Source organism: Plasmodium falciparum (assembly GCF_000002765.6).
Source record: "Plasmodium falciparum 3D7 genome assembly, chromosome: 8".
In the NCBI taxonomy this organism is placed as follows: Eukaryota; Apicomplexa; class Aconoidasida; order Haemosporida; family Plasmodiidae; genus Plasmodium; species Plasmodium falciparum.
Window position 1 is genome coordinate 532,501 of NC_004329.3, and position 12,500 is coordinate 545,000.

A 12,500-nucleotide genomic window follows, 5' to 3' on the forward strand; every position below is an offset into this window, starting at 1 on the left:
TGGTCATAATAATTTCGAAGCAGAAATTAATAATATTAAATATATGAATAACTTAAATCAAGAAAGAAAAAATGTCGTAGCAAGCATATTATTAGAAAAATATGATAACGAATATAAAGGTAACAATAAAAGTAAAAGGGAAGTGGAAAGGGACGATGATAAAATAAGCAATAATTTACAAAATGAATTTGAAAAAGATAATGAAAAAAAAAAAAATTATGATAATATAAATGAAAAAGAAATAAGCACTACATCTGATGGGAAAATAAAAGATATGGAGGATCCTAAAAATATATCTAATAAAAATGAAAATTATGATAATACAAATATGGAATTAAAAAATGAGAAAATAAATAATAAAGTAAATGATGAAAAAAATATTAAGAATGAAGATGATATAAATAATAAAGAGAATATGCTTAAAAGTGTAGATAAAATTATTTTTAAAGAACCTGTAAATGAATATAGTAAAATAAAAATAGAAGATATAAATAATATCAATTTAAAAGATATTGATCAATATGAAGTATTAAAAAATTCAGAAAATAAAAAAAGTAGTAATCATGCAATATATTCCTTTGTAGGTTGTTTTATATATGTAATATTTATTTTGTTAGGTGCTCATATAAATCCAGCTTATACATATGCTTTATGGTTAACAGAACCAAAAAAATATGGATTTGCTCTTTCAACACTTTATATTACTTTTCAATATTTTGGTGGTATCGTTGCCAGTATTATATGTGCTCATTTATATGGTAGTATATTTATTTATACTTTATTACCAAAAAAAGAAATTATCAAAACCTTTCTTTGTGAATTTATATCAACCTTTTTAATAACTTTGTTATTATTAAGTTTATATAATTATAAAAAGAAATTTATGGAAGAAAATAAAAATGATGAATCATTAACATTTAATATAAACAAATTAAGAAATATGAGTTCTTTATATAATTTTAATACATATGAAGATTTCTATTCATATGACATGTTCAGTACAAATCAGAATAGAAAATATAATTCTTTTCTATATATTGATAATAAATATATTAAATATATAATGAACCATATATTTTACTTATTATTTATATTCTTTTCTTTATTATTTTTTGTTTTTGTAACAAATACAACATTGAATCCAATGTTTTCAACATCTACATTATATACATATTTATATTATAAAATTTTCAAAGCATCTAATTCGTTTAAAATTTATTCCATATTTATATCATTTTTAAGTATTACAAAAATATTTCAACTACTAATCTTTTATATTCAGTCGTTACCATTATGGATAGGGCCTTATTTTGGATCAGCATTTGCCGCAACTTTCCTTTCGCTTTTTAAAGAAAACGAAGAAGAAATTATCAACATCATTGATACAAATGTATATTCATCGTATAATAAAAAGAAAGAACAAATACCGTTAATAGATAAAAACAGCGCAAAGCAAAATGCTTATCTGATTGAATACAATGATAATATACATAATAATTCATATAATTATTTACTACCCAGCGTTTTTTAAAACATATATATATTATATATATATATATATATATGTTTATTTATATGTCCATTTATATGTTTATTTATAATTAACGTTTTAATACAAAAAAAAAAAAATAATAATAAATAAAATTACCTGTAATTTTATTTTATTATCTTTAATTGTTTCTATAAATATACACATATACTTATATAAATTATATGTTTGTGTTTTTTTTTTTTTTTTTTTTTTTTTTTGTTTACATATTGTTGTTTCAATAATTAAATTTTGTTGATATTTTAAATATATAGGTACTTTATAATTTTATAATTAACATTATCTTCTTTTTTTTTTTATTTATTTTATCTTATTTTATATTTTTTTCATATATATTATATATATTATTATTTTCCTTTTTTATTTTTTTTTATTTTTTTTTATTTTTTTTTATTTTTTTTTATTTTTTTTTATTTTTTTTATTTGTGCAGAAATTTGATTAAAACAACCGTTACATTATCCTAAATAAAATAAAAAATGAAAAACATATATATGTGATTACATATAAAGAGAATTATAAATTACAAAATGAATATATTTACAATACTTTCTTTATAAAAATATTATATAATATTAATTTAATTATATATGTAGAAAATATATATTTAGGGAACATATTTTTATATTAATATTACTTGAGATTTTTTATCAACAATAGCATGTTCCACCATAATATTGCAAATACTCTTAGCATCGAATACTGTCTTTTTTTTTTCAACGTTTACCAATCGTTCTTCCTACAATAATGAAACGTAAATATAAAATTATATTATTCGTATTATAAAATATTAAAATAGTAGTATATATATATAATATATATATATATATATATATATTTTTTTTTTTTTTTTTTATCTATATACCTTTTTAGACAAATTTGTTATTTCATTTATCACATAATTGATATCAACAGAACCAAAAAATCCATCTGTTCCCAGAATTATAAAATTATCGTCAGAATTTATTTTAAACTTTTTAAACGTCCCCGTGCACAATAAGCCATATTTCTTTAATCTAAAAAAGAAAAATTAATTGGTATAATTTTTACAGCATACAAAATAATTTGAGATGTTTTGTGGCATTTATTTTATAATGTATTTTGAAATATATATATATTACGATAAGTCTCCAAAAGATCTTGTGACATCGATTATATCGTTCACTCTTCCATTTTCAATAGTGCCTCCATGTTTTATTATTCTTTCCTTTTCTGTTATAACCCAAGGTTTATGAATATCTACTAATTCAATGGCTTAGGGAAGATAAAAGGAAAAAAAAACAATGAATGAATAAATAAATAAATAAATAAATAAATAAATAAATATATATATATATATATATATATATATATATATATAATAAAAATAATTGATAAAAATAATTCTATGTACACATTAATAACTTTTTTGTTAAAATAAAAGACTTATATTCCTTTATAAAATTTACCCTGATTAGAATTATTTAAATATCGACACAAATATGCACACGAATCTCCTATGTTTATTATATAAGCATATTCATCCTTTATTAAAACTATCACACACGTGGCACCGTCTGTATAACAAAGAATATACATATCATTGTATATCTGTACTATTATATGATTTAATAATAAAAAAAAAATATATAAAATTATTTCACATCAACCATATTATCGTCAATATATATATATATATATATATATATATATATATATATTGTGATGTATATACATTGTTATCACCTCGGCTATTTGGATATTCTTGGGCTATCCTTTCATCAATCCTTTTACATGTATTATTAACACTCTAAATTAAGATGAAACAAAATATACGATATATTTATTCAATTATATTAACATTTTTTTAATAAACAAGAAAACAGAAAAAGACAAGAAAGAAAGGGAAAAAATAGGAACATAATTATTTACACATAAATATAAAATATATATTTACTATATTACTATTTTTATAAAATGATCAGGTATGGGAAGAGACGAATCATATGTATTCTGCATTTCTAAGAAACTATTTGATAACTCTTGTGCCAAATTTCTTTTTAAAAACATGGCTGTATTTTTCCCATTATGCCCATCAAATAAACAAAAACAACTATAAAATAAAATGAATTATTAATACAAATATATAATCGAGTTGTCATAAAATTATATTCTATACATACATATTATATATAAGTGCTCAAATAAATGGACAGACGAAACTCAAATATTATATTACGCAAAGTTGAAATTAGGATGTAAGTTTTTATTAAAACTTTTTAAATTTTCACATATCAAATATTCATCTTCATAAACTTTCTTTACTCCCTTTTCACCATATGCATCACTAACTAAAGTATAATTTTCTATTCAAAAAAAAAAAAAAAGAAAAGAAAATATATAAATTATAAAATAATATTATAATAACTACATAAGAAATGTCTTTCAATATTTTAATTTCAAATTAAAGATATATATTTATCATATATTAAATTCATAAAAAATAAAAAAAAATTCTAATTATTATGTTATGATAAAATAAAATTTTCTTATTACTCATAGAAATAACATGTGCTCCATTTATTACAGGCATTTTAATTAAATACAAAAAAAAAAAAAAAAAAAAAAAAAAAAACTAATTGAAATAATAAAAAAAAATATAAATTAATATATTAAAACACTATATATAATATTAATATATCAATATATTTCATTTTCAAATTAAACCCAAAAAAAAAAAAAAAAATAATAAAATAAAATATAATAGAATAGAATAGAATAGGATAGAATAAATTCCGAGTATTATTAAATCTTGACGAATATTATGAAAAAGAAAAAAAAAGCATATGCTCATAATGAAAAAATGATGACAAATATATATATATATATATATATATATATATATATATTTTATTATGTTGCAAAAAAACAAACAAATAATATTTAAAAAAAGAATTAAAAACTTATACGTATCTAAAGATTTATATTTTTTAAGATTATTCATATTACAGACTTTTTTTTTTTTTTTTTTTAAATTAATAATTAAATAAATAAAATGGGATCATATTATGGGGAAATTTTGAAATAATCATTAATTATAACAGAATATATATATATATATATATATATTTTTTTTTAAACAAAATTTTATGATGTTTAATAATAATGTATTATACCCGCATATATATTTTTATGTAAAAGTATAAATTATGTATCGTTTTATTATTTTTTTTTTTTAAAGGAAAAAGATTATTATAAATTATTATATTCTTATTATTATATTGTTTTTTTTATCCTGAATGGTAATATTTTATCGTTTTTTTTTTTTTTTTTTGGAAAAACCAATATATAAGGTATAATTCTTAATAAGTACTGTTCTAGGTATATGTTGATATATTATTTATTGAACCCTATATTATTATATATAAGAAACATTGGAAAATACATTTTGCTTTTTTATTTATTCTTATTAAAAGATTATAGAAAATATTATTCATATAAGAAAAAAAAAAAAAAAAAAAGGTAAAATTTATTTAATATTTTTAATTTAAAAATATATATTATAAAAATATCATCAATTTTATTCTGTTCAATTTCATTTCATACTTGAAAAATTATATAGAAGAAATAAAATTTATATATATATATATATATATATATATATATATAATATAATAAATGGTATTTAACATATACATCATCTTATTTCGTATACATTATAAAAAAAAAAAAAAAAAATTATATATATATATACACACACACCCTAAAAATATATAATATTTTATGCTTTTAAAAAAATACAAATACTTTTTTATTAGTTTATTTTATTGTCCAATTTAAAAATATATGATCATGTTTTATATATAATTTTCATATTATTCTTCTCATATTTAATAATATCATATTTATTGTTATTTATTTGTAATAAGATATAATAAATATTTATAAAATATTCCCACATATTTGTATTATTATTATATATTTTCTTAAACAAAACGTAGACACGATATAATTAAGTTTAATTTTTTTTTTTTTTTTTTTTCTTTCTCTTAGTTACATGTAAAAAAAAAAAAAAAAAAAAAAAATGAAGTATAGGTATTTTTATTTTATTATAATTTTTTTTTTTTTTTTTGCATTTACATATAAACTTCATATTAAATTTAAAAGCCTTTGAGAACGGTATATAAGTTACCATAAGGAAAAACGGAAAAAAAAAAAAAATATATACACATGTAGTAATATCAAAACCGTGCACCTTATAAAAATGTCCCTTACAAAATATACATAATTTTACCTCAAAACCTATTTAATATTATAAATAAACTTTACGATATTAAACTATAGGTATATATAAATATATTTATACCTTACAATATATTACATATATATATATATATATATATATATATTTTCCCTTTTGTAAAATGTACATATATATTTAAACAATAAACCTGTATATATTATATATATATATTTTTTTTTTTTTTTTTCATGTGATAGATAAAAAAAGAAAAAAAAAAAAAAAATTAATTACATGTATTATATATATATTAACACATAATAAAATATATAATTAAAAATAATAAGGAAAAATTTTTTGCATATGTCCTTAAATATATTTATAAGATATATTTTAATTTTCGTTTCACATATGGTCAATAAATATTATGTCCACATATGTTCATAAATGAACATAATAATATATATATATATATATATATATAACATTAATATACAAATAGCTAAGTTTTATTTCTTTACAACAATTATATATATATAATATATACAGTATTAAATATATATATTATTATTATTAATGTTATATATATATATATATATTTTGTTTTTTTTTTTCCATTATATATATATATATATTAAAAAAAAAAAATTATAAGTTAAACTATATATATAATTCACACATGTTTTAAAATTTTTTTTTTTATTTTTTTTATAAAATATGGACACATTTAAAATAAAAAAAATTCTATATAAATAAATATCCATATTATAATTATGTAAATATAATACGTATATGATTTATTATTATATTTAATACATACATATCTTTATAATATATATATATATTTATAATACATATTAAATTAATTATTAAATAAATAAAATCTTTAAAGGCTTGTTATTATATTATAGGCCCTTAAATATAATATCATACATTTCATATATTTTTTATATTCATAATTTTTTACTCATAAAATAAGCTTATATCTTAAAAACATATGAATATTATATTTTAATATAATATTAATTCTTTCTTTTATATATGAAAAAAATATTCTTTTCTTTATTATTTTTTTATTATATATCTATATATATATATATATATATATATATATATTATAGAAATTTTTTTTTTTTTTTTTCCTTTAAATATCGCATTTTGTTTTGTATGTATGTATATATTATATGATACTTTATTTTATATATTAAAAAAAAAAAAAAAAAAAAAAAAACAGAGATAAGATATATTATATATATTTTTTCTACAATTTAAAAGGAATATTTATTATATATAAAAAATACAAATATTATAAAATATTATATAATTTATATATTATTATATATATATAATTATATAATATATAATTATGCTAAATAAGTCTCATATGCATAAAATAAGCAAAAAATATTTAAAACAAAGTATTAAAAAAAAATAAAAAATAAATAAGTATTTTTTTATTATTATTCTATAATGATATATTATATATTATATATATTTTTATATATTCATATTAATAATGTATAAAAAAAATTATTAAAAAATTACTTTTTTTTTTTATTTTTATATATAATAATAATGTATTTATTTATTAAAACATATGATAATACTATAATATATATATATATATTTAATTAATATCACTATATTTATTTATATAGATAATAATATATATAATATAATATTTATATTTTTTTCATTCAAATATATATAACAAAAAAAAAAAAAAAAAAAAAAAAAGAAAATTTTTTCTACATTTTATAACTGATTATATAATACATACAATATTATTATAATAAAATATATATATAATATATAAAATAGTACTATAAAAATTATATATTTTTTATATATAACAGATGATATGATATTAAAATTTATACATCATATTTACATATTTCATTAAATTATATATGAAAAAAAAATATTATAGATCTTTATTTAGTAATCTTATTTCAAACTTACATATCATAGAATATTTTTTATTTTTACCTGCAGATTTTCTTTTTTCCTTTTCACATGAATAATTAAATATATTAAGCTTGTACATGAAAAAAAAAAAAAAAAAAAGAAAAGGAAAAGGCAACAACAAAAAAAAAAATTATAATTATATATTACATATATATATATATATATATATATATATATATATGTAATAAATACTACGTACATATATATGTGTTAATTTGTGTATATATATATGATAACATTATATACTCTTATAGCCATACCATAAAATATTGTAAAAATAATATTGAAGTAATAAATAAGGGGGTATGAGTTATTATTATAGATATGTGAATAAATATAAATGTATATAAATGAACTTTTTTTTTCGCTTATTTTATTTTTATTTATTTATTTTAAGGCACAATTTTTTTAACTTGTATCAAGAAATAAACAATTAAAAAAATATAAGATATAATTTTATGTATTATATAAATAGAAATATATATATATATATATATATATATATGTGTATTCATTATATTTTCTCCTTTTATTAAATATACTCTTTTTTCTCCATTTACATTAAGTGCTGTATTATTATTATATAATAATATATATACATTTTTGCACAAATATATAAACCCTATATATATATAATATATATAATACATAATATTTTAACAAGTAGTAAAAATATATTTTTTATATATTTCATTGTTTATATATATATATATATATATATATATATATATATATACATATATATTTAAGGGAATAAAAAAAATATATTTACTTTGTATTTATTTATAAATGTATAAGTGTATAAAATATATTTTTTTTATATTCAATAGTATATATTTTTAACAAAATAAGATATTTTCTTAAGAATATATATATTATATATAAATAATAAAGTATATAAAAGGAACATAAGAAAAAAAGTAAAAAATATATATTTTATGCAATTATATTTATAAAAAAAATGTACATTTATGTATAAGCTATTTTGTGAAACCAAAATAAGTTCTTAAAAAAGAAGAAAAAAAAAAATATAAAAGTATAAAGAATTGCAAAGAAAGAGATAGAGAAAAAAGAAAAGAATATAATATAATATAAAAAAGAAAAATATAATAATATAAAAGCGAAAAAAAAAAAAAAAAAAAAAAAATCTCTCTCTCTCTCTCTATATATATATATATATATATTTATATAATTATAAGCGTATATACAAAGATAAAGAGAAATACCTACATACACAAATATAAAGAAAATTTCTTATTTTGTACACACAATAAATATTCACATATATATAATATTAAATAAAAAAAAATAAAATAATAAACTGGAATATTTAAAATATAGATTTTTTTTTTTTTTTATAAAGAAGAAAGAAAAAAAAAAAAAAAAGCTAACATCATCTATATGTTTTTATAAGTACACATATGTTTATAACTTTAATGTATATTGATTAAAAATACACAAATATTTATTTATTTTATATTACGAAATTGGAATTTTAGGTCCCAGGAAGAAATTATAATATATTGAACTGAATGTTATTTAAAATATACAAAAAGAATTTAAGAATATATTAATTATAACTTGTACGTAAAAGGAAAACAATATAGTAAAAGAGAAGACCCCTACTAATACACCTACACCTATATCCCCACGCACATATTTATTTGTAAATATATTTAACTGTTTATATATATACATATTTAAATTTTGCATTAGTCTAAAACCATTTTGAAAAAATGACAAACATGAATTATAATAATAGCAATATGAACAGCGGATATAATAAAAATGAAGAAGGGAACTTATATGTAAGGAATAACTACGCAACGAATACAAATGATAATATAACTAATACCTATAATAAGGGTAATGTTGTTGCAGAGGATGGATCAACTAACAATTTTGTATATAACCAAATAAGAAATAGTAAAAGAGAAATGAACCATATGGTGTCAAATAGCAATAATGGAAGTAGAAATTATAGTGTTGAACATGTGAATCCTAATAATGAGAATGTAGGTTTAAACGATAACAATAATAATAATAATAATAATAGTAATAATAGTAATAATAATAATAATAATAATAACAACAACAATAATAATAATAATAGTAGTAGTAGTAATGCTGGTGTTGTAAGGAATGTTGATAATAATAGATCATACATGAATTATGTTGATAAAAATAATAATCCAGAAAATATGAAGAATAATTTTGGTAATAATAAATATTATGATAATCAAGGGAATAATGAAAATAATATGATGCATGATCAGATGAAAGGAGGTTTAAATGTTGGTGGTATGAATTCATTTAATAACAATAATGTAAATAATTTAAATAATATGCAAATGGAAAATAATAGATTAATGTTTGATAACAACAACAATAATAATAATAATAATATTAAAAGAAATAATAATTATATGAACAATAATAATAATAATAATATTAATAATAATAATGGAAGAATGGAAAAACCTAGATATAAACCTCCTATGTTAAGAAATCAAGGTAATTTTAACAACAACAGAAATAATTTTAATAGAATGAATTTTAATAAAGGTCTAGGAAATAATAACTTTAATAACAACAGTAATAATAATAATAATAATAATAATAATAATGCCTTTCCAAGAAATTATACTATTCCTCAAACTGCCTGGGCCACTAGAGACAATAGAAGATATTACCCTGAAAAAGAAGAAGAAATATATTCAAATGTAAAAAGTGAAAAAGGTGTTAATTTTGATTTATATAATTCTATACCTGTAGAAATCAGTGGATTTAATAGTGAAAATGTTGCAGCCATAGAAACATTTGATGACCCATCTTTAAATTTGAATGAATTATTATTATCAAATATTAAGAAAGTGAATTATGATAAAACAACACCTATACAAAAATATAGTTTAAATATTATTATGAATAGAAATGATTTGATAGGTGTAGCACAAACAGGTAGTGGAAAAACAGCTGGATATTTATTACCAATAATAAATCATATGTTAATTAATGATCCACCTAAACATACATATTATGAACAAAATAATAAAACATCCAATTATTATTTCAATCGTGTTTGTTTACCCATTTGTTTAATATTAGCTCCTACGAGAGAATTAGCTGTACAAATATTTTATGATGCCAAAAAGTTTTGTTTTGAAACAGGTATAAAACCAGTAGTATTATATGGAGGAAATAATATAAAAACACAATTATCGAATCTTGATAAAGGAGCAGATATAATAGTAGCAACACCGGGAAGATTAAATGATATATTAGAAAAAGGAAAAATTAAATTATTCCTTACTACATTTTTAGTATTAGATGAAGCTGATCGTATGTTAGATATGGGGTTCTCACCACAAATAAGAAGTATTGTAAATGATTATGATATGCCAGGAAACGATAATGATGTACATACTAGTGAAAACAAAGTGGAATATAAAAAATATTGTAATGATATTATAAAGAGACAAACTATTATGTTTAGTGCAACGTTCAGAAAAGAAATACAAGTATTAGCAAAAGAATATTTATGTAAATATACGTTCTTACTTGTAGGTAAGGTTGGTAGTACAAATGAATATATTAAACAAAATTTGGTCTTTGTAGAGGAAGAAAATAAATGTAATTATTTATTAAATCTATTAGCAGAAAATAATAATGGATTAACTATCTTATTTGTTGAAACAAAAAGAAAAGCAGATATTATTGAAAGATTTTTAAGCAATCAGAAATTAAATGCTGTATGTATACATGGTGATAAGAGTCAAGATGAAAGAGAACGAGCCCTAAAATTATTTAAAAGAGGTATAAAAAATATTTTAGTTGCAACAGATGTAGCAGCAAGAGGTTTAGATATATCAAATATTAAACATGTAATCAATTTTGATTTACCAAGTAATATAGATGATTATATTCATAGAATTGGAAGAACCGGAAGAGCTGGAAATATTGGTATAGCAACATCCTTTGTAAATGAAGATAATAAAAATATATTTAAAGATCTATTAGCAACATTAGAAGAATGTAATCAACAAATCCCTCGTTGGTTTTTAAATCTAGTTATGAAACATACAGCAAGTGCAAGAGCTAATAGAAATTATAAATATAAGTTTATGAAAAATAAAAATAATTTTAATAACAGATTTAATAATAATAATAATAATAATATGGATAATAGGAATTTTCATATGAACAATAATATGCACATGAATAATAATAATAATAATAATAATAATCCATTTAATAATAATAAGGGACCATTTAGTAATTACAATCAACAACATCATAATCCATTTAATAATAAAAATAATAGTGCTTTTAATAATAATAATAATAACCCAGGTACATTAGCATTTGGTAACAATCCATTTAATAATAATATGTACCCCAATAATAACAATAATAACAATAATAATAATTTCCCATTTAATAACAATAATAACCCATTCAACAATAACAAGTATAATAATAACTTCAAAAAATTTGATGATCAAAAGTTTCAAAGAAATAATTTCCAAAATGTAGATGATAATAATAATGAAGCATGGTAAATTCACATGTGAACTAAAAGAATATTATATATATATATATATATATATATATATAACTTTAATTTCTTTTTTTTACCTTTTTTCCACACATTATAATATATACCATTCAGATATTAAAAGTTGTATTTTAAGATTCATTCAAAATTTTTAAAGCACATCCATTTCTTCAAAAAAAAAAAAAAAAAAAAAAAAAAAATTAAAAAA

At 17.3% G+C, this 12,500-nt stretch overlaps 3 protein-coding genes across 3 annotated transcripts in view; 2 read left to right on the forward strand and 1 right to left on the reverse strand.

Annotated features, from left to right (window-relative positions):
• The window catches only part of PF3D7_0810400 (aquaporin, putative), a gene marked incomplete at both ends in the record, with an annotated part of 1,812 nt that extends 281 nt beyond the window's left edge, over positions 1-1,531 (forward strand). The window contains one exon of the mRNA XM_002808790.1: positions 1-1,531. This exon is cut by the window's left edge and continues 281 nt beyond it. Within this exon, the coding sequence (XP_002808836.1) occupies positions 1-1,531 (1,531 nt within the window).
• Positions 1,532-1,968: 437 nt separating this feature from the next.
• Positions 1,969-4,119, reverse strand: PF3D7_0810500 (protein phosphatase PPM7, putative; the record flags this gene model as incomplete). The annotated part of the gene is made up of 9 exons (XM_001349385.1): positions 1,969-2,010; positions 2,185-2,286; positions 2,413-2,563; positions 2,669-2,801; positions 2,996-3,103; positions 3,273-3,336; positions 3,492-3,639; positions 3,766-3,892; positions 4,083-4,119. 9 exons carry the CDS (start codon positions 4,117-4,119, stop codon positions 1,969-1,971), a joined length of 912 nt encoding a protein of 303 aa, XP_001349421.1.
• Positions 4,120-9,470: 5,351 nt separating this feature from the next.
• On the forward strand, positions 9,471-12,296 carry PF3D7_0810600 (ATP-dependent RNA helicase DBP1, putative; the record flags this gene model as incomplete). Its single annotated transcript, XM_001349384.1, has 1 exon — positions 9,471-12,296. The coding sequence occupies one exon, from the start codon at positions 9,471-9,473 to the stop codon at positions 12,294-12,296; it is 2,826 nt and encodes a 941-aa protein (XP_001349420.1).
• Between the last annotated feature and the right edge of the window lie 204 nt (positions 12,297-12,500).